The 23,881-nt window shown below is 17.9% G+C and overlaps 8 protein-coding genes across 8 annotated transcripts; 4 read left to right on the top strand and 4 right to left on the bottom strand.

Annotated features, from left to right (window-relative positions):
- Positions 1-84: 84 nt before the first annotated feature.
- Positions 85-4,810, top strand: PRELSG_0917900 (conserved Plasmodium protein, unknown function; the record flags this gene model as incomplete). The annotated part of the gene is made up of 4 exons (XM_028676613.1): positions 85-91; positions 242-470; positions 606-3,408; positions 3,611-4,810. 4 exons carry the CDS (start codon positions 85-87, stop codon positions 4,808-4,810), a joined length of 4,239 nt encoding a protein of 1,412 aa, XP_028533084.1.
- Positions 4,811-4,961: 151 nt separating this feature from the next.
- DHHC3 (palmitoyltransferase, putative) lies at positions 4,962-6,396 on the bottom strand (the record flags this gene model as incomplete). Its single annotated transcript, XM_028676611.1, has 6 exons — positions 4,962-5,009; positions 5,105-5,135; positions 5,255-5,316; positions 5,430-5,594; positions 5,671-5,788; positions 5,948-6,396. 6 exons carry the CDS (start codon positions 6,394-6,396, stop codon positions 4,962-4,964), a joined length of 873 nt encoding a protein of 290 aa, XP_028533083.1.
- Positions 6,397-7,406: 1,010 nt separating this feature from the next.
- Positions 7,407-7,724, bottom strand: HSBP (heat shock factor-binding protein 1, putative; the record flags this gene model as incomplete). Its single annotated transcript, XM_028676610.1, has 1 exon — positions 7,407-7,724. One exon carries the CDS (start codon positions 7,722-7,724, stop codon positions 7,407-7,409), a length of 318 nt encoding a protein of 105 aa, XP_028533082.1.
- Positions 7,725-7,737: 13 nt separating this feature from the next.
- Positions 7,738-7,974, bottom strand: PRELSG_0917600 (conserved Plasmodium protein, unknown function; the record flags this gene model as incomplete). Its single annotated transcript, XM_028676609.1, has 1 exon — positions 7,738-7,974. One exon carries the CDS (start codon positions 7,972-7,974, stop codon positions 7,738-7,740), a length of 237 nt encoding a protein of 78 aa, XP_028533081.1.
- Positions 7,975-9,781: 1,807 nt separating this feature from the next.
- On the top strand, positions 9,782-13,057 carry PRELSG_0917500 (conserved Plasmodium protein, unknown function; the record flags this gene model as incomplete). Its single annotated transcript, XM_028676608.1, has 1 exon — positions 9,782-13,057. One exon carries the CDS (start codon positions 9,782-9,784, stop codon positions 13,055-13,057), a length of 3,276 nt encoding a protein of 1,091 aa, XP_028533080.1.
- A 1,037-nt stretch (positions 13,058-14,094) lies between these two features.
- PRELSG_0917400 (conserved Plasmodium protein, unknown function) lies at positions 14,095-19,066 on the top strand (the record flags this gene model as incomplete). Its single annotated transcript, XM_028676607.1, has 6 exons — positions 14,095-14,210; positions 14,344-18,277; positions 18,341-18,391; positions 18,466-18,603; positions 18,712-18,912; positions 19,004-19,066. The coding sequence occupies 6 exons, from the start codon at positions 14,095-14,097 to the stop codon at positions 19,064-19,066; spliced, it is 4,503 nt and encodes a 1,500-aa protein (XP_028533079.1).
- Positions 19,067-19,186: 120 nt separating this feature from the next.
- On the bottom strand, positions 19,187-21,435 carry PRELSG_0917300 (tRNA nucleotidyltransferase, putative; the record flags this gene model as incomplete). Its single annotated transcript, XM_028676606.1, has 2 exons — positions 19,187-19,267; positions 19,381-21,435. 2 exons carry the CDS (start codon positions 21,433-21,435, stop codon positions 19,187-19,189), a joined length of 2,136 nt encoding a protein of 711 aa, XP_028533078.1.
- Positions 21,436-21,983: 548 nt separating this feature from the next.
- On the top strand, positions 21,984-23,260 carry PRELSG_0917200 (alpha/beta hydrolase fold domain containing protein, putative; the record flags this gene model as incomplete). The annotated part of the gene is made up of 2 exons (XM_028676605.1): positions 21,984-22,150; positions 22,342-23,260. 2 exons carry the CDS (start codon positions 21,984-21,986, stop codon positions 23,258-23,260), a joined length of 1,086 nt encoding a protein of 361 aa, XP_028533077.1.
- Positions 23,261-23,881: the final 621 nt, after the last annotated feature.

Genomic DNA, 23,881 nt, shown 5'->3' with positions numbered 1-23,881 from the left:
CTTTTTCTTTAATTTCACAATTTTTTCTTTTTTTTTTTTATTATCATAAAAGATAAAGAGTTCTATGATAAGAAAAAAAAAGAAATGAAAAGTAATAAATGTTGATTAAAAGAGAAAAAATTATTTAAACAAATACACTTTGATTATACGAAATAATATTTAAAAATAATTATTTTTTTAAATAAATTTTATTTTTAAATATATATAAATTACATTATATTTCATTTTTTAAAAATTCAAGGTTCTTTTTGGAATTTCATAAAGCAAAAAAAAGATGACGATGACGATACAAAACCAACGAAAGCTCATTTAGGTGAGGACAATAAATTTTATTATAATAAAGAGTTAAACAGATGGGTTATAAAAGGTGAAGAAGATAAAATTGATGCTGAAGAAAAAATGTCTGCACCTCCCAAAATGAATAATTTGCAGAATCCTAATTATTGTTATCGTTCTTTAGTTCAACAAAAGTAAATTTATATTTTAATGGAATTTTTATTTTTATTTTATTTCTTTTTTATAATTTATTATAGATTATATATGATATAATTTTATATCACATTCTTTCAACTTCTATTATTTTATTTTATTTTATTTTTTGCAAGGAAAACTAAAAGCGCTTTAACTATTTATGCTGAAACACCCGGATTAAAAACCATTAGAAAAAATAATTTAGTTCAAGGTGGATTAATATCTCCATACATGAAATCGGCAGATGAAAATAAAACAAGAAGTAATATCCAGGAAGAAAATAAAAGAGAATCAATCGATTCTAAATCTTATTTATCTTATAATGATAATTCAGAAAAAAAATCATTAGATAAATCTAATATGGAGATAAATGAAAAAAATGAATACAAAAAAAAAAAAGAGGTGGAACAAAAGAAAAAGGAAGAAGAGAAAAGAGAAGAGGAATCAAAAGAGGGAGAAGAGAAAAAAAAAGAAAATCAAGAATTTATATTAAAAGAATTAAACAAAAATGATGTGTTATTGAAAAAACAAGACATAAAGAAAAATATGTGTAATGAATTTTTATCTGAAAATATCCATATACAAAATGATAATAATTTAGATAGAAAGCAATCAATAAAAATTTCTAATGACTATCATTTAGATGAGAAAAAAAATGAAAAAAAAAATAGTTTAGAAAATTTAATTAACAATAGCATTCCCAATGAAAATGATAATTATGAAGAAGTTAATTTAAGAGAGGCAAAAAAAAGTTTTGAAAATATAAATGGTAACATATATAAAATAAAAAAAGATTTGAAAGGATTAAGTAGTATACCTAATTTGAATATTAGCAACAATCAAAATAGAATGAATAACACTGAAATTTTTAATAAAAATAGTAAAAATGTAAAAGAAAAAAGTATTATGAACAATTGTATATATAATGAAGTAACTGTATCACAAGATAATATATCAAAAAATAACATTGATTATAAAAGTTACCAAGAAAGTAAAAATATTGTTTCAAAATTTAGCAATCGATATGAAATAAATACAGAAGATAATGAAATGTCATCGAAGAAAACACATATAAGTAATGAAGAAATTAAAGAAAAAGAAGAAATTACACATTTTAACATAAATCAAAAAGAGGTAATGGAGAAACTCAAAAGCACAGAAATTATTAAAGAAAATAATTTAGAAAAAGATGATTTAAATGAAATTAATATTCGTGAGGATAATAAAAATAATTTTTCTCTTTGTAATGAGAAAGATATGAATAACATAAAAAAAGAAAAAGAATTAGTTAATTATTTTATAATTAAGTTAAAAGAAAGCTTAAATAAGGGAGATAACTTTGACAGTTTCATAAAGTCAGAGGTAGAAAAAATTAATTTGTTTTTTTCAGAAAAAAGAGACTCTTTAGAAACATTATATAATAAGTTAAATGAGTTAAAAAGTGAAGAGGAAGAAAATAATATATATATAAAGGATGAAATGGAGATACAAGAAAATGAACTTAACAATATTTTATATGTTATAAATATTAAAAACAAAAAAATTAAAAATGAAATAGAAGGATTTATTAATTCATTTAACACTTTGAAGGAATTAAAAATTAAAAGCGAGGAAATTATTACTATTTATAAAGATAGAGAAAGTAAATTTTTAAAAGCCATAAAAGAATTAGAAGAAAAACAGAAAAAAAAAAATTATGTATTTAAAAAAAAAGAAAAACATTATAAAGAAATAATTATAAAAAAAGAGAAATATTTAAATATGGAAAAAATGAATAATCAAAAACATTTAGAAAATTTAAAAAAACAAGAAATGTTATTAAAAGAAGAATTAAAAAAAATTGAATTAGATACAAAGAAAGAAATTTCTATTATGAAAGAAAAGTTTGAGAAAAAAAAAAAAAAAGAAATTGAAAATTTAGAAAAACAAAAGTGTGAAATTATGAAAAATACCTTGGAAAAAGAAATAAATAAGATTAAAGAAGAATTTAAAATAAAGTATGAGGAAGAGAAAAAAGAAGAAGTCGAAAAAGTAAAAGAATTAGTTCAGAATAATTTTAACTCAAAGTTGGAAAAATACAAAGAAAAAATGGAAAAAAGCAAAAATATATTTATAAATAATTTAATTATTGAAAAGAATAATGAGTTGGAAATGCTAAAATCTAACATGGAGCAAATGAAAAATGAAGAAATTTTTAAATTAAAAGAAGAAAGTGATAAAATAATGAATGAAAATCTAGAGAAAATTACAAGAAATTTGCTCGAAGAAGAAAATAAAAAAATTGAAAGCATAAAAGAGGAATATGAATTAATAAAAAATAAAGAAATCGAATCATTGAGGAATGAATTAAATTTAAAAAATGAAGATCTAAAAAATATGGAAAAAAAATTAATAAATGATAAGAACAGAGATATTGAAAGAATTCAGAAGCAATTAGAAAGTAATTATAATGAAGAAATAAATAAATTGAAAGAAGAATTAAACAATAATTACGAAATGAAAATTGAGCAGATAATTGCCGAAAAAGAAAAAGATAATTATGAAAAATTAAAAGATGAAGAGAAAAGGTTAGTTCATATTTATGAGGAAAAGTTAATGTTGCAAAAAAATGAACTAGAAAAGATGTTAAATGAACAAAGACAAGAATTAAGAGAAAATATAGAGTTAGAAAAGAGTAAAGAAATAAAAATTTTAAATGATAAAATTGATAAATTAGATATTGAAACAAAACTATTAAATAAGCAAAAAAAAGAACTTGAAATAAATTTATCATTATTAAATGAAGAAAAAATAAACATTTTAAATAGAAATAAGAATTTAGAAGATAATTTAAAAAATAGCGATGATATCTATAAAAAAAATATCGTAATATTAAATGAACAAAATTCAAAATTAGAAAAAGAAATGCAAAAACTTATAGAAGAGCATACAAAAGAGGTTATATACATATGTTCTATTTATTTAATATGCATATTTTTTAACTGTATGCATATATATTTATTTATGTTTTTGTTTTTATTAAAGTTTTTTTTTTTATTGGCTACTTTTACATTTATATAGCTCTTTTAAGCTCACATATATATACATTTTTTTTATTTCCTTACCTTTTAATATGCACTTTTTTTTTTGTTTTTTTTAGTCGGAAGAAATTAGAGAAAAATTTGCAGAGATATTAGAAGAAGAAATCGAAAGAATAAGAAATGAATCTGAAAAGAAGGTTGATAATTATATTAAATTATATGAGCAAATAAATGAAGAGTATGAAGCAAGAAAGAAGGAATACAATGATTTACTAGATAAAGCAAATTCAAGTAACAAGGATTTAACTAAAAAATATGAAGAAAATATACAAAAAATAAGTGAATATGAAGATATGATTAAGGTACTTGAGAATCAAACAGAAGAAATCGTTGAAAAAAAAATTAAAGAACTGAATGAAGAATTTGATAAGAAGAAAGAAGATTTTGATAAGGAAAAAAAAGATTTATTAAAAAATTATGAAAATTTATTAGAGAATAATGAAAAAATAAAGAAACAATTAGAAAGACAATCTAGTTTATCAACAAAAGAAAATGAAGAAAAAATTATGGAAATAAAAAAAAATTATGTAATTAAGGAAAAGGAAATGAAGGAGGATTACGAAAAATTAATGAATGATTTTAATGAACTAAAAAATAAGAATAAAGAACTATTAGAAAGTTTAAGCAAGGAAAAAGAATTAAAAGAACATTTTGAAAACATAAGTAACGTTAATGCTGAATTTAATAACAAAAACAAAGAATTGAATGATGAAAACAAAGAATTGAGTGATGAAAACAAAAAATTGAATGAAAATATTACCCAAATTAAAAATGAAATGCACGTCTTACAGAATAAATATGATGAACTTATCAGTGAAAATGTGCATTTAAAAAATGATGAACAAAAAAAATTAACAGACAAATTAAAAAATCTTGAAAATATTAATAAAAATTTAATGGAAGTAACTGAAAAAGAAAGAGAATTAAATTTAAAAAATGTAAATATTATTAAACGTTTACAAGAACAAATAAATGAACAAACAAAATTATATAAAGAATACGTTGATGGATTAAAAGATGAGATAGCAAATTTAAAAGATTTAGAAAATTCAAATTCAAGTAATTTAAAGTTAATAGAAGAAAATAAAAAGTTAAAGTTACAAAATGAAATTATAACTACAAAAAATGACACTATATCAACTGTTTTAGATAATTTAACAAAAAGATTAAGTTTTATAGAAACAAAAATTAAAGACAAAGATTACGGAATAGAGGTTATAAAACAAGCAGACGATTTACAACTACAAGAATTTAAATAATTCATTTACAAATTTAATTAAAAAAAAAAATATATATATATACTTATGATTTTATATTTTTTATGCCTTAAGGATATATAAAAAAATTTTGAATCTAATAATGAATTTTATATTTACATATCTCTTTTTTTTTTTTTGTTCTTAATTCTTCTTAATTTTTTATAGTCATATCTCTTTCAATTTCTTGATTTTCTATATCCTATAAACAATTTATTTAATTGAATTTTTTATATTTGATATAATTAAAAAAAAAAATAATAATATATAAAAGTAATTTTTATTAAATTATTATACTTGATTTTTATTTTTTGATCTTTTCAAGCGCCTGAAAAAGTAAAAAAAATATATATATATTTTGAAGATATATATATAAATAAGATTTATTATTATTTTTTCATAGTTATATATTCTTATTTAAATTTTTCTTTTTTTTTATATATATACTTTTTATCTATAATTATCCATTCAAAAAATGTTTTAACTGTCTTCTTTTCTTTTCTTTCAGACTAAAAAAGAATATATTTAAATTATGAATGTATATAAATACATATATATAAATATACATATAAATAAAAATATATATATGTATATATATTTAAATGTAAATTTTCTTTGTTACTTGATGAGCTCTATTAAGGATATATTCATAGGTTGTCATCTTTTTTGAAATTAAAAAAATATGTAATCCAAAAAGTTGTATCACTAAAATAAAAACTGTTCCATTTAATATAAAAAGTGAGCATAATAAAATATAAAATAATATATCATTATAGGATCCATAAGACTAAAAAAAAAAAAAAAAAAAAATATGAAAGGAATTTTTTTTTTAGAATTTCTTTTTTAGAATTTTTTTTTGTTACATTTTTCCATCTGTCTTTTATAAAATCATATTTTAGAGAATTAATAAAATAAATTATACAAAACACAAAAACGAAACAATTAAAAATTGTTAAAACTGTTAATAGTCCTACGAAATATCTAAATTATAAAAAAAAAATTTCTTATTAACTTTTTATAATTAAATTTTTTTTTAATTACATAAAAATATAATTATTTGTAAGTGTATATTCATCATTAAAAAAAGAAAATGGTTAACAATTGTTCAATTTTCTAAATATATATATATTTTTTTTTTACTTATAATTTTTTTTTCCTATACAATTATTAACCCACATACAATGATGATCAAAAACGGAAACACATTTGTTGCATACTTTACAATGCTTACTTTTGGCTTCTACAAATCCACATATATCACAATGATATAAATTCTTAACCTCTTCGTCATTTATTTTATTATTTATATATTTAAATGACAAGGGATCAATTGGATTTATTTTTGTTACAACGTAAGATAATACAAAAATTGTAATTATTAGAACACCAAAAAATATATAAAAAAATATATAAATGGTATCTGTATTAAATGCTGTAATTAAAATAATTAATGCAATTATTATTACATAAATTAAAAAAGACATCAATTGAAAAATTTGTAGTGGTAGTGTAAACCCATTTTTACGAACAAATTCATGAGCTTCTTTTGATCTTGTATCATCTCTTAAAGTAAATATACGTTTATTCATAATTATTACAAAAAAAAAAAAAAAAATAATTTTATAATAAAATAATAATGAAAAATTTTAGAATTATTAATATATTTTTCAAAAAAATAATGCTCAATAATTTATAAAGAAATTGTCTTTTTTTATTCTTTCAAATATTGTATTTTTTTTTATTTTTTAATGTTTGTTGTTCATTAAAAATATTATCAAAGACGGAGGAAAATTATATAATCAATAGCAAAATTTTATTCTTCAAACATAAATATCAAAATTTTAAAAATTTAAATGAAAAAAATAAAATATAAAATGATATTACATATACAATACATATTTTTTTTATTGACAATATATTTTTATGTAATAATATTTTTAAAATTTTATTAAACTTAATGAAATAATATATATATATATATATATACATACTTAATATTTATGCTTTAATTTTTAAAAAGAGAATAGAAGAATCATAAAAATAGTATATTTAAATAATAAACCAAAAAAAAAAAAAAAAAAAAAAAAAGGCACAAAAGTATATATTTATAAAGATATATATACACACTAATTACTATCAATTGAGGAAATACTCGAAAAAAAAAAAAAAAATTATTTTTTTACAGTTAAAATTATTTAGTATATTATTTTTTAATGAAATAAATAAAAATGTAACTTTTTTAATTTAAAATTTTATTTTCTATATTTTACTTTTATATAATTAACGTTTTGTTATTTTAATTTTTGTTGAAATTCTTAGAAATGTAAAAACAATATTGAAGTATGTTAAAAACTATATACTTTATTTTTTTTTTTTTACAATAAAAAAATAAAGGTTTAAAATTTTTTTTTTTCATTTTATTAATACATTATACAATACTATCCACACACTTTTAAAAAAATTAAAAAAAAAAAAATTTTAAATAACAAATAAATATTTTTAGTAAACATATAAGTGCTGAAAAAAGCTTTTATTCTTCGTTGAAATTTAATGAAAAAAAAAAAAAAAATTATAAGAAATTTAAAAATTTTTAAATAATTTAATCGTTACTCTTATTTGTAAAATCAATCATTACATTTTCTAAGTCTTCTAAAGATTTTTCCATGTTATCTACTTTACTTAATAAGTTATTTGATAGATTTTGCATTTTATTTTTTAATTCGTTAAGCATGTTTTCAACGTAATTTTCTAAGTTTTCTCCTTTTGATTCGGAATTAAGAGCATCGTTGATGTTAAGTGGAATAGTTTTTTTATTAGTTTCCAATGATATTGCTGAATTATTAAAGGATTTACAAAAATTGTTCAAATGCTCACTCATATTATTTTCATTGTTATTTATTGATTCTTTGAAACTCATACTTTCACTTTTATTATTTAACATTTTCATCTACTTTATTTAAAAGAGATTTCGCTGGAGTTATTGCTCTATATAAAGCTAAAAAGCTAAAACAAAGAGATATAAAACCAAAAAATTTTTTATCACCACTTTTTTTTTCTGCTTGTAAAAATTTTAAAAAAGAATAAGAAGATACACTTCCGAATATTAAGGTTCCTGTAATACGACAAAAAATACAATCGTCTGAATTTTTTTTGTTATGTATAAACATCACTTTATTATTTTCAATTTTTATATTCTCTCTTTTTATGTAAATTTTTTCTTCTATTTTTTTTTTTTATTCAAATTAGTTTAAGTGAATACATAAAATATTTTTATTTTGTTTAAATACATTATTTCGAACTTCTCACTAAAAAGAAAAAAAAATTAATAAAATCCAGAAGACAATTTAAGTATAGCCAAATATAAACATTTTATTATTTTATTAAAATAAAAAAAAAAATTGATGAAGGAATATAAAAATTTTGTTAGAAATATTAGAAAAAAATGTATCTTTTTTTATATATATATGATATCATTTTTTATATGTTAATTTCATTATATTAAATATTACAATAATTCTCTAAACTTTTATTTTTTTATTCTAAAATTTCATTATACTTCTTTAAAATTAAATTATTATAATTTTGAGAAATAAAATATTTAAGATAATCGAAAAATACTTTTCATAATCAGAAAAAAAAGAAAATATAATAAAATGAAAATTTTGTAAATAATTATAAATAAATTAAAAAAAAAAAAATTAATACGAGCCTCTTTAATTCCAAGATACTATCAGACTGAATTATTTATGTTTATGTTGATAATATTAAAGTTAATAATGTTATGCTATTATTATATTAAAACAAATTTCCTTTTTTTTTTAGTTCTTAAATTTGTTTGAAAGAAATTTATTATCAAAAAAAATATTAAAAGGTGATATGGATGAAATAAAATATTTGCATTTATATTCCTAATTTTTTTTTTTTTTTAATAAAATAATTGTGTGTATAGGAAGTAAAAAAATATAAAAAAGTACTAATAAAATGATATCTATTTATTTAAAAATATGTATATACACAAATTTATTAGATTTATGATGTTACTCTATTATTAGTAAAAAAATAAAATAAATTAAGATAAAATATTATTAATAACTTTTAAAAAATTTAATTATTTTCTATTAAAATATAAAGAATTTTTTTTCTTGTAAATTACATTTAAAAAAATTAATTTTGATTTTTGTAAAGTTGTCTCGGGCATCTAATTATTTTTCAATTTACTTAATATATTCTATTACATTATATTTATATTTATTTTTTCGTTTATTTTTTCGTTTATTTTCTCTTGTTTCATTGAAGAAATAAAGAAAAAAATATCTACTTTCTTAAGGACTATTTTTATGTATAGTTTTTCACTAAAAAAAGTTATATACTTCTATTTTTGGCTTCAATTTTTTTACACTATATCGATTTACGACATTTTTGTTTTTTTTTTTTTTTTTTTTTTGTAACATATTTTGTAAATTAATTTTTATTTATGTTTTATAATTTAGTTTTGTAATTAGACATAATTTTATTTAATTCTGTGTTCTGTTTTTATAGATTATAATTTTTTTGTATAACTTTTTTTATAGATTTTAATTTTTTTTGTAGATTAAAATTTTTTGTACTTTTTATTAAAATTTTCTTTTTTTTTAAATTATTTTTATTTAAAAAAATAAAAAGAAAAAAACCTAATTTTTTTTCTTTTTTTTTTTTTTTTATTTTTGTCAAATTACATATATTATTTCTTTTTATAGAATATATTAATTTAAAAGTGAAGAAAAAAAATATAAATTACAACAAATGCATATAGACAAGAAATAAATCAAGTTAACAATAATGAAGAATTAAATATATTAAAATTTTTTTTGAAATAAGTTATACAACACTAAAAAAAAAAAAAATATTGTAATAAAAAAATATTTTATATTATATCCTAACTTTGTCAATTTAAAAAATAATATCAAAAAAATAAAAAAAAACTAATAAAATAGAATGTGGATAGAAAAAGATACAAAAGAAAATCATACATGTGGTGGTGCTTTAAGTAAACAAGTAAATAATGAAATTGAAACACTAAAAAAGAGTAATAATTTTTTATATAATAATGGAAATATTTTTTCAGAAATGAAAAATAAAAATTGCAAGGAAAACTTAAGTAAATATAATAAGGATGAATGCACAAGATATTTAATGAAAAGAAGTGAAATGAAGACCAGTTATATTAATACAACAGATAAAATTAAAAAAGATTTATCAAACAATTATCCGAATAAGTCTTTTCATTTCAATAATACAAATACATATAACAAAACGAAATTATCAAATGAAAATTATGAAAATATAATAAAAGAAAAAAGTTACTGTAATAGAAACATGACAACTTTTAATATGTTAAAAGCATACAACAATAAAGAAGAAGAAAATGATTTTTTTGGCACATTAAATAATATGAATGTAAAAAAAAGAAAAGGGTTAGACTTTTTAGATAATGCAAATAATGAACTAACAGAAAAATCATCATACCTTAAAGACATTAAAAATAAAAATGAGCATAATTTAAATGGGAATCATTTTAGAAACAGTAATATATCGGAAATATTAGAAACGAGAAACAACAAAAAACAAAAAAAGGAAAATGGAGAAATTCTTAAAAATTATAAAAATACCCAATATTTAAATAGTTCTATGTATAATGATAGCATAATAAATAATAAGACAGTATTAAATTATGATTATGCTGACATTAAAAAAAATGATATTGAAAATGAAGAGTACAATGATTTAATATCGAGAAATAAAAAGATTATACCTAAAGATGAAAGTATATATAGCAATTATCATAAAAATCAAAAGGAAATAAACAATGAATCATTATATAAAAGAAGTGAAAATGGATCATTAAATGGTATTAATAATAACAATGATCTTTTAAAACTGAAGTATCTTATTCAAAAAGATATTCCAACGATTATAAAAAATACAATTGACAGTCATTTATCTACAAATATCGATACTAAAGTTCAACATGCTATTGAAAAAAACATTATGAATTTTGTTGAAAATAAATTATATCATATTATAGAGAAAAATGTTAATGATTTAAATAGCAATTATATTTATGATAAAATAAATGAAAGTATTAATAATGAAATAAAAAAAAATATAGACATAGTTTATAGTAGTGTAAAGGACAATGTTCATAAAAATATAAATGAAGAAATAACAAAAAATGTTGATTTTTTAAGTAATAGTGTGAATGAAAATATAAATAAGGAAATAGAAAACAATATAGACAAAATTTATATAAAAGTAAATGAAAACGTAGATAGTAAATTAAACACTCAGTTAATAGAAAATATTAATAATATTCAAGATAATTTACTTAAAAATATAAATGAAGAATTAAAAAGAAAAATAGACATAGTTCGTAATAATATAAATAGTAAGGTAAATGAGAACATAAATAAGGAAGTTGTTAAAAATGTTGATTTTTTGAATAATAAAATAAACGAAAATATAAATAAAGAATTAAAAAAAAATATTGATATTCTAAATAGAAATATAGATGAAAATTTAAATGATCAAATTGAAAAAAATATTAAAATAATATACAAAAACGTTAATGAAAACTTAAATGAAGAACTAAAAAGTAGCATTAGTACAATAGAAAAAAATATTGATATAATACACAAGAATACTGATGGAAGTTTAAATGAGCAAATAGAAAACAAACTTAAAAAAATATACGAAAATATAAATCTCAACTCGAATAATGAAATAAAAAAAGTGCTGGACGAAACAAAAGATAGTATAAAAAAAAACCTTTGCAATGAAATAAAAAATGATATTGATTCAATTAAGAAAGTTCTTAATGAAAATTTAAAAGAAGAGTTAAAAAGCAAAATAGATACAGTACACGAAAATATTAGTAAAACAATTAAAGAAGAATTAAAAAATAGTATGCATGACTTAAGTAAAAATTTTGATACCAGTTTAAATGAGAAAATTGAAAAAAAAGTTGATACAAGAAATCAAGACATTCAAGGAAAATTAAAAGAAGAAATAATAGAAACAATTAATATAAATTACAAACACATTAACTTAAATTTGAATGAAAAAATAGAAAAAAATATTAATAAGTTGCATGAAAATATAAAATTAAATTTAAATAAAGAAATAGAAAAAAATGATATTAAAAATGAAATGCTTATAAAGAATTCTAATGAAAATTTAAGCATATTAATAAAAAACAATTTTACAAATAATCTACAAAAAGAGATGAAATTGATGAAAAATTTTAAAATAGGTAGCAAAGATTTAAGTGATATTATAGTCAATAAATTTTCAACATTTCAAAAAAAAGTGAATGATGTTCTTGAAAGTAATACTAGTACATTAATAAATATAAATGAATTAATTGTAAAAAATTTGAGTGATTATATTTTAAGAATAAATAACGTAGTGACTAAAATTGATGAAAATACTGAAAAAAAAATTTCAGATAAAATAAATGAAAATATGAATAAGATAATGGATAATATAAGTAACAAAAATAATGAAAATGTAAATAAGATAATTGATGGTTTAAATAATAAAAACTACCAAAATATAAAAAAAATAATTGATGATATAAATAAGAAAAATAATGAAAATATAAATAAAACAGCTAATGACTTATTAGACAGAAATAATGAAAATATAACTAATATGATACTGGAAAAAATTGTAAAAGAAAAACTCTGTTTTAAAATGGATGAAAAAGACATGTTTTCTATTTTACATGAAGAAATGATAATAAAGTTCTCTCATATGTATACTGACATGAAGAATTTAATAAATGATAGAGATGAAAAAATAAAAGATTATTTAAGAAATATTAAAGACAAAATAAATGATATTAATGGAAACATAGGGCATATTAATAATCATGAAGCAATAAAAAATATTAATGATATAAAAAAGGTAATATTACAACTTGAAAAAAATCAAGAAAATATAAAAAATTATAAATTAAATAAGAAAAATAATCATTTAATTGATAAAAATATAGATATAAAGAAATCAGAAAAAGAATTACACCAATTTTTTAATATAGGTAAAGATTTAAATTCATTAAATTATTCCAATAAAAAAATAAGTGTAGAAAATAAAAATATCAAGAAGAGAAAACCTATATATGTAGTCAATTACATAAAAAATGAGAATAATGAATTGATAGAAGTGTCAGAATATTTAAAAAAGAAAACAAAGAAAAAAGTATACTTTTAAAATAATATAAAAAGACTTATTTTTTTAAAAAATAAAATTCTTTGTATATATGAATAATGTAATTTTTTTTTTATTCTCAAAATATTCTTTTCCTTTAAAATGTTTTTAATGAAGACTTAATTATTTTTATATTAAAATTTTAATTATTTTTGTCCTATCTTCACTTTTATACATGTAGGTATAACTACAGTTTAATTTTTTTTTTTTTCCTTTGTTTTTTTTGTAGAGAGATGATTAAAATTTTAAAAAACATAAATGATGTTTAAAATAATGTATTTTTTTATGATCATTGTTTTATTTATAATTTAATTTATATTTTTTAAAAAATTTAAGAACATTTTTTTTTTTTTCTAGCATATTTATAAATTATGAGCATATGCTTATATACAATTAAGGAAAAAAAAAAAAAAAAAAAGACAAATAGTATTAAACAAAATATCTAAAAAGAAAAAAAAATTAGAATATAAAAAACTTAAGAAATAATTTTATTATAGTATAAACATTATAAAAAAATTAAATATAAAAGAAAAATTTTTTTAGACATTTTAGGTATTTTAAGAGACATATAAGTATGTTTAATTTTAAAATTTTATAGGAAAAAGAAATTATTTTAATTTAATTTTTTTTTTTTCTCTTATAGAAGTTTAATATTATAAGAATATTATCAATTTTTATTTTTCGCTATTTTGTTTCCTTTTTAGAAAAGTTTTATCTGTTATATATAGAAAATAATAATACCTATTTAAATTTAAAAATAGAAAGAGAACAGTTAAATATTTAAATTCCTTTTTTCTTTGTATTTTTTTAAAATTTTTAAATTCGTATAAAAAAATATTAATAAGTTATTGTTTTCTTTTAATTTTTATTATTTAAAAAAAAAAAAAATGAAGAAATGTAGAAACAGAAACTTTGTCCGAAAATTTTTAATTTTTGCATTTTCTTTTATTTTTAAAAGATGTTATTTACAAAAATTAAGTAAAAATTAATTTTTTATATATTTAAACATCTATATATAAAGTAAAAACTTCGATTTTAAAATGAACAAACCATTTGAAATTTTAGAATTTTTTAAAATTAAACTTTCTATTAATTTAAGTTTAGCTTTTATAATTTTAAATATATTATTAGTCTTATTTTCTACTTTTTTAATTAGGTAATAATACTACATTCATATTTTTTTCATACATATATATTAACTTTTTTAAATGTATTGATATTTTATAAGTAGTAATTTGATTTCATTAAAAAGTGGAAATTCTTTTTTTTCTTAATATTCATTTTTTTAGAAATGTAAAAAAAAAAGGCAAAAAAGGATATTCTAAGAAAGACGACCTAATTAATGAAGACAATGGTCAAATTTCTGATAGTAAAATATATACAAATATAAAACCTATTTTAAAAGATAGAAGTGAATTTGAAGATGAAATTTATGAAAAAAGTGAAGAAAGTATTGATGATGAAAATGACAGAATAGAAAAAAAAAAAATAAAAATTTACTTAAAATTAAATGAAGGATTAGAAAAAATTAAACAGGAATTAGGTATAGTAGATAAAGAACTAAAAAAAATTATATATGAAGAGGAAAATTTTAAATTTAAAAATATATATACATGTGATAAATCAAACGATAACGAATTTATAGAAATTGGTAATTCTGATAAAGAACAAAAAAATACTAAACACAACTGTAATGAAAATATATTTATAACAGATTCTTTGGAAAAAAAAATTAATAATGTAGAATATAATAAAAATGATAAATTCATTAAAAATAATTCCTTAAATACTAGTAAGAAAAGCACACAAGTGAATTTAAAGAATGATTATGAATTCAATAAATTAAATGATTATGTTGATAAGACAGATAAAATATCTGGATATAATGAAAAAAAAAAAGATACATTCAATAATGACAAGATAGTCAATAATAATCCCAGAGATATTTTAAGTAATAATCAAAATGCCTATATGAAAAATAATAATATTAACTTTAATATTAAGCAAGAAAATTTAAATAATAACGAAAATGTAAATAATATAAATTATGAAATAAGAAATAGATGCTCAAATAAGGATAATAATGAAAATATAAATGATTTAAATTATAATAAAAATATTAATTCTAATAAAAATACTACCTTAAAAAATGATGAGAATAATAAATCTTCTGAAAATGATCAGAAAAAAGATTACAAAGAATGTGTGAATATTAAAAATGATAGAACTAGTGAAAGTATATTTATCATTGAGGAAGATTTATTAAAAGGAAAACAAAAAGACAATCAATCAAATACAGTAAAGAATAAATTTAAAAATGAATTTAAAATTAATAATTCGAAGGAATCGATTAAAAATTATTTAAGTAACGAACTACTTAAAATAGACGAAAAATTAGAAAGCTCTAATTATTTTTCTAAGAAAGATGATACTTCGAATGAAAAAAGCGAAGATTTAAAAATTGATTATAAGTTAAAAATAAACAATGAACTTTTTATTAAAAAAAGCGAAGAATTAAAAAACGGAAGTTATGATTTAAATAAAAAAAAAAATGCTATTCGTAAAAGCATTGATACAAAAAAAGAAAAAAGTGAAAATAATAAAGTTCAAAATGTAAGAAAAAATGATAATAAAGTTGATACAAATAAAAGAAGAGATGATATTGTTAAAATAAATGACGTTAATAAAAGAGAAAGTAACATAAGTGTAACATATAACATAAATAAGAGAAAAAGTGTTAATGATAAAATCATTCATTATGTTAATAAAAGAAAAAGCAAAGTAGGAGAAACAAATAACATAAATAAAAGAAAAGATAATTCTAAAAAAATAGATGATGTAATTGATGATTTAAATAAAAGAAAAGATACAAATAAAAGAAAGGATTATTTTGAAAAAATAGATATAAGCAAAGGAAAAGATGCTAATAAAAATGATGATTTAAATAAAAGCAAAAACAATGTTGATAAAATAAATGATGATATAAACAAAATAAAAGAGGACAATCAAAATGTTGATGATACAAATAGGAGAAAAAGTGATGCTAGTAAAATATATTATATAAATGAAGAATGTGACATATATAGAAGTGATAATATAAATATAAGTAGTGATGGTAAGATGAACATGATATATAAAAGGAATGAACATATTGAAAAAATAGATAATATACATAAAAGTAAAGAATATGATGAAAAAATTCATATGGGAAAAAAAAAAGGTGGTAATAATAAAATAGATGATTTAAAAAAAAGGAAAGATGATTATGATAATAAAGATGATACAGATGTTAGAAACATTGGTATTGATAAAACGGAAAATGTAAATATGCAAAAAGAAGTTGGTAATGAAATAAATAATATAAATAAAAGAAATAAAGATAATGATAAAACAGAAAATGTAGATAAAAGAAAAGATGATAATTATAAAGTAGATGTTATGAATAAAAGAAACAAAGATAATGATAAAGCAGAAAATGTAAATAAAAGAAAAGATGATGAAGATAAAGTAGATGATATAAATAAAAGAAACAAAGATAATGATAAAGCAGAAAATATAAATAAAAGAAAAGAAATTGGTAATGAAATAAATGATATAAATAAAAGAAACAAAGATAATGATAAAACAAAAAATGTAGATAAAAGAAAAGATGATGACTATGTAGATGATAAAAATGAAAGAAAAGATGGTATTGATAAAACAGAAAGTGTAAATAAAAGAAAAGAAGTTGGTGATGAAATAAATGATATAAATAAAAGAAACAAAGATAATGATAAAGCAGAAAATGTGAATAAAAGAAAAGATGATGATGATAAAGTAGGTGATATAAGTAAAAGAAACAAAGATAATGATAAAACAGAAAATGTAAATAAAAGAAAAGAAGTTGGTAATGAAATAAATGATATAAATAAAAGAAAAGATGATGATGAAGTAGACGATATAAATAAAAGAAACAAAGATAATGATAAAAAAGAAAATGTAAATAAACAAGAAGTTGGTAATGAAATAAATAATATAAATAAAAGAAACAAAGATAATGATAAAGCAGAAAATGTAAATAAGCAAAAAGATGGTATTGATAAAACGGAAAATGTAAATAAAAGAAACAAAGATAATGATAAAACAGAAAATGTAAATAAACAAAAAGAAGTTGGTGATGAAATAAATGACATAAATAAAAGAAAAAAAGATAATGATCAAACAGAAGATGTAGATAAAAGAAAAGAAGATGATGATGAAATAGATGATATAAATAAAACAGAGGATACTGATAAAATAGAAGATAGAAACAGTAGAAAAGGTGATATAGATAAAATGGATAATATAAATAAAAGAATAGAAGTTTATAAAATAGACAATTTAAATAACAGAGAAGAATATTATGATAAAACAAATAATAGAAATAAAAGAGGAGAATATTTTGATAAAGCAGATGACAATAAAAGTAAAGGAGATTTGGAGAAACTTTATGATATAAGAAAAAAAGTTCTTGACAAAATAGATAATACAAATAAAAGAAAAGATGATAATGATAAAAAATATAATATAAATAATAGAAAAAATGATAATGACAGTATAAATGATATAAATAAAAGAAGGGAGGTTGATAAAATTGATAATGCACATAAAAAAAAAAATAATCCTGATAAAACTGATAATTCATCTAGTAAAGATATTTCGAACAACAATTTACATATAAATAGTTTAATTAGAGAAAAAGCGAAGCAATCTATAAACATGCAAGAATATGATGTGAGTGAGAGTAATTTAGTAACATTAAAAGATTTAATAAATAAAAATAATAATTCAACAAAAAAAGATAATAATAAAATTGAAGATAAAAAAAATTATGAAAGTTATGTTTTAAAAAATATTAAAGAAAAATATAAATTCAATGTGGGTATGAAAGAAAATGAAATAAATCAGTTAAGATATAATTTAAAAGACAAGTTTAAAGATATAAGTGAAATAATTAAAGTACAAAATAATAGTTTAAAAAATAATTTAGAAAATGCTAAATATATTGAAAATTCAGGGAACGATGAAAAAATTACTGAAAAGTATAATTGCGAAAGTTTCGGTTTAAAAAATAATTTTATAAATACTATTGAACCAAAAAACAAAAAGGAAGAAAAATGCACAAGAGACTTAGCCGAAGATATAATAAAAAAAGAAAGGATATTTGAATTTGCAAAACATAGAACTAATACAGATATATCTAATGTAATACTTATACATATATATATTATATATGCATATAGACATTTTTTTTTTTTTTCTTTGTAGTATTCGAATGAAATGAATAACAGAGATATAAAAAGGCTAAAAAAATGGAAAGTATGTATTTTTCTTTTAATATAAACTTCAGATATATATATACATATATACATGTTTATATAAACTTTCTGTAGTCTCATATGATATCAAAGAAAAATGAAGATGACTGGCTTTCATCAGATGTACTACTATCATGTTTTTTGAATTTTATAAAATTAAAAAAATATGTAAATATAACAGAATTATCAGTTAAATTTCAAACTACAACTGAAGTAAAGAATAAAAAAAAAAAAAAATAAAATAACTATATAAACAAAGATGATTAATAAAATTGTACAAATAAGTTTATATGATTATCTAAATATTCTACTTACACATAGGATATACGGGAAAAATTGGAGGAATTAGAAGAGCAAGATATGATTAATGGTGTTTTAGATGAAAAAGGTAATTATATTTATTTATCACAAGAAGAGATTAATAAATTATGTTTTGAGATACAGTCAAAAGGGAAAGTAAATACACATGAAGATTTTGTGAAAGTTTGTAATAAAGTTATATCTTTAAATATTAATGATAAGGTTATATATATATATTTATTTTTAATTAAAATTTTAAAATATGAAAATTTACTCTTATTTTTATTTATTTGTATATATATAATATTTACAGGATAAAGAAAAATTAAAAGAAGAGGAAGAAAAAATAATTAAAGCCAAGACAGAAATATTTTAAGAATATAAAAATTTGTTTTAAACTAGTAAGATATATAATATTTAATTATAATGCAAAAAAGAAAAAAAAAGCATGTACATAACTAGAATTAAAAATATAGTTATAATAATATGAAATATCTTATGTATATTTTTTAAAGTGTCCTTTTAAAAATTCAATGCACCCTTTTTCATTTTCTCCATGGATACACATATATCGAATCTGAAAAAATATAATAAATATATATGTAAAATATATTAGAATTAAATTTAAAAATAAAGTTGTAAAATATGTTATAAATACTAAATATATGCATATATTTTTTTTTTTCCTACTATTTGTTCATATATATCATTAATTTGATTTGAAGAAATATGTGGGAAGTTATTTTTAATATCAGGCCACTTTAGAAATGGTTTGATTTTATAAGAGTTTTGTAAATTAAATTTCAAAATATATTGATATAATTTTTTAACAAAGTCTGATGGATATATATCATTTATAATAAACGTTAAATGATTTTTATTTACTTCATTATATTTATGAAATATATAAAAAATAAAAAGAATTAAATTCCATCTTTCACCTAATTTTTTTAAGAATAAAACAATATCACCTGTGGTATGTAAATTATTTTTTTTATCATTACTACTTTTTAAAAAATTAAGAATATCAATATTTTTGTATAAATTATATATATGAACAAAACCTTCGAACATGTTTACACAAAATTTTGAATATTTTAATGGAAATTTTAATGATTCACGAATAATATATTCTACTACATATTCAGTTTTTGAATTTTTTATATAGCAAAAATGATTTTTTAATGGTAATAAAAACAAACACAAATGTATGTAATTTAAATTTTCTTTATATTGTAAATCAAAAAATACTTCTTTTATTAAATTATTTTCTATTTCTTTAAAAAATTTTACATAATTTAAACCTTGAAAAAGCCAATTTTCTTCTTCATATTTTTTTTCATTATTGTTTATATCTATTGTACCATTTATATTACTTTTATTTATATCATTTATATTATTTTGGATAATAAAATCACATGTATTATTTTTAATAATATTATTTGCATCATTTTCATTTATATTTTCTTTTTGGGTTTTGTAAAAATCGATATGAATCTTTTTATTTGTACTATTATCTTCACAATGTGTACTTTTATTAATTTTATCGCTTTTTTTTATTTTTTCAAAATTTTCTTGATTTTCAATAAAGTATTCTAATGGTAATTTAAATATCATAGAAGAGTAAGAACTATAGTTTAGTAAGGTTAAACATAGAACTATATTTTTACATTTTTCAGAAAATATTTTTATAATTTCTGAAGAAAGCCTACTTTTCGAAATTTTTTTATTAAAAGAATTTTTTATATCTTCATTTTTTAAAACATTAAAAATAGACTTTTCTAAAAAAAAGTCAAAAGATCCACAAAATCTTATACATCTAATAATTCTTAAAGGATCATCAAGAAAAGTAGACAGAGGATCTAATGGGGTACATATAATTTTATTTTTTAAATGAAAAATTCCTTTTTTCGTATAATCTTCAACCTTTTTGTCTTTTAAATTATAAAATAATGAATTAACTGTGAAGTCTCTTCTTAAAGCGTCTTCTTCAGGTGTTCCTATTACAATTTCAGGAATTCTACTTTCTTCACTATATTTTTCATTTCTTAAATTAACTATATCTACTTGAAAATTAAATAAATTAAAACTAGATGTTTCTAAATGCTTTGATTGATCTGAATTAATTTTTATAATACCAAAATTAAAATTTTTATTTTCCTTTTCTTTTATATATTCTTTAATATAATTACAAAAATCAGCACCTTTCATATTATCTACTGTTATATCAATATCGTCGTTTGAAATTTTTAAAAACTTATCTCTTACCCAACCACCTACTACTCTTAATGTACTTTTTAAATTATATTTTTTATTAACATTGCTTAAAAATTCAAATAAATCTTCTTCTTCTTTTCTTATTGTTTTACTTATTAAAATTTCTATCTCTTTTGTATTGTCACATCTTTCTTCATTACTTTTATCTTCTTTTTCCTTTTTTGGAATTATTTCTTTTTCATCTACTATGTAATTTTTTAAATAATTCAAATAAATATTTTCATACATTTTAATTTTACTATAGTTATAATATACAATGTTTTTATTTTTCGTTTTAAATTTATAATTATTTCTATATTTCTCTTTTATATAGAATAATTGTTTTGCACAATTAAAAAATTTTTTTTTTTTTATCATAATCTCATTTTTATATATTGCTTTATTTAAGTACTCTTTAAATGAGATATTTCCTTTTATACTAGTTACAATTTTTATTAATAATAAATAAAATAACAAGAAAAAATTCATTCAAAAGAAATGTATTTATATATACATAATGTTAAAAATTAATATATTTATATTTTTTATAAAATTAACACATTCCAATTTTTTAATTTTCTTTTTATAAAATTAATATTATTTTTATTTCACTTAAATTTTTTTTTTTTTTTGTCAATTTTACATAAAATTAATATGTAATTTTATTCATTATGAAATATTATATAGGTACTGAAGAGATAGAATAATTTTAAATATCCTAAATTTTAATCGTATATAATTATACTTAAAATTTTTTTTTTTTTAAATCAAAAGTTTATTTCATCTTTTTACTACGTTTGATATTTTCAGTTATACATAAATATATATATATATGTTAAATAAAAAGGATAATATATATTTTGAAAATAAAAACAAAGTGGTAAATTAAAAATAAAACCATTTTGTAAATGAAAGATTAATTAGAAGAATAAGACGAATAATTGAATATTTTTTTTTAGTTTATATTTGTTTATACAAATGTTTCGAAAATAAAATATTTTTTGAAAGTGATTTATATTCACTATATTTTAATTAAAATGAATAATCGTTCTCATAAAAATGAAATTAAAAAAAAAAAGGAAAAAAAAAATGGAAATAAAGAAAATGAGAATAAAAAGAATATGGATAAAATGAGTAATGAAGCGGTTTTACAATCCCGAAAAATGAAATATACATTTTGCTTTCTTGGATGCTTGACCATATGGTAATTTTAATTTTTTTTTCATTTTATGAAATTTAAAATTATTGCGTAAATAAATATGTATATATATGTATTTGAATATTTAGAATTATAATAATATAAGAACATATTGATTTTATATCAATTAGTATTTATATATATTAATGTTAGTATAATATACTATATATTTATTTATTATTTTTTTTATATTGAAGTGGATTAAGGAATTCAATTGTAAGAAAAATGGCTTTTTCTCCACCATCATTGAAGGGATATATAATTGAGAATAATAAATTTATATGTAATAATATTAGGAGTATTGAATTTTATGAAGCAATAAAAAGAAATAATATAGAAATAGATTTTATATTAATAAAAAAGCATTTAAATAAAATAGCAAGTATATTAATTTATAGAAAACCATTAAATTTTAATAAACAAATAATTTTATTTTCTCATGGAAATAGCACAGATATTGGTCATATATGTCTTTTTCTTTTGAATTTAGTTCTTTATAATGATATAAATTTATTGGCTTATGATTACAGTGGATATGGGTATAGTAACAAAAAACCAAGTGAAAAAAATATATATAAAAATATAAAAATAGTATATAAACATTTAACGAAAGAGTTAAAAATAAATCCCCTAAACATCATTGTATATGGGCATAGTATAGGTACAGCCTGTAGTTGTTATTTGATTAGTTTAAAAAAAGTAAAAGTTGGAGGTTGTATTTTACAATCTCCTCTTGCTAGTGGATTAAGGTTATTAATTCCTTATGAAAACCAAAAAGTACCATGGTTTGATGTTTTTAAAAATGTAGAGAGATTAAAAAAGATATCTCTTTTACCTATTTTTTTAATGCATGGAAAAAAAGATAAGCAAGTTCCTTTTAATCATGCGGTTTGCTTAATGAATATATTAAAGGAAAATTTTGAAAAAAGAAATGTCAAAAATAATTCATTAAAGAATTTTGAAGAAAAGAAAAATTCAGAAAATCTGTCATTAATTAATTTTTGGGCTATTGAAGATGCAGATCATAACGATATAGAAGAAAAAAATACTTTAGTTTTTTATCATAAAATAAAAGAATTTTTACTACTATGTGAAAATTATAATAAAAATAAATAATCTCAAAATACATTCTCATTTTTTTATTTAGTCAAATATTATATTTGCATTTTTCATTTATTCAAATATTTTTATTTTATTTTAATTTGATCTTTTATATTTCTTTTTATATATTTTCATGTATTTTTCATAAAATTATTATTTGCAGAAATTATTTTTTCTTAAGATTTTTATATCTATTATGAAATTTTTTTTCTAGTTTCTCTTATATAAAAATGTTTTACTAAATAATTATAGTTTTTATGTCTAAAATATACCCATATATAGATTTGTCAATTTTACATTTTTTACTCCAACAAATTTAGAAGTTTAAAATATAATCTCATTATTAAAGTTTTATTTTTATGTTAATAATGCACTATTTTATATATATATTTTGTTTTTTTTTGTGACAAGACATATATTTTCATTTTACTTATACCAAAAAATATTTTATTTAGTGGAATATTTCTTAAGAAAAAAAAAGAAAAAAAAAATTTATTATAAATAGCTGCTATTTTTTAATAACACAATTAAAAATAACAAAAAATAATAATTGATAATTTAGAAGAAGTTATAATTAGTATATCAATAAAACATAATACAAGTAAAGAATTGGTGTATATAAGGATTCTTCTTTAT

Source organism: Plasmodium relictum (assembly GCF_900005765.1).
Source record: "Plasmodium relictum strain SGS1 genome assembly, chromosome: 9".
Taxonomy (NCBI): domain Eukaryota; phylum Apicomplexa; class Aconoidasida; order Haemosporida; family Plasmodiidae; genus Plasmodium; species Plasmodium relictum.
The sequence above is the reverse complement of the archived record's forward strand: the minus strand, read 5'-3'. Positions and strand labels throughout refer to the sequence as shown.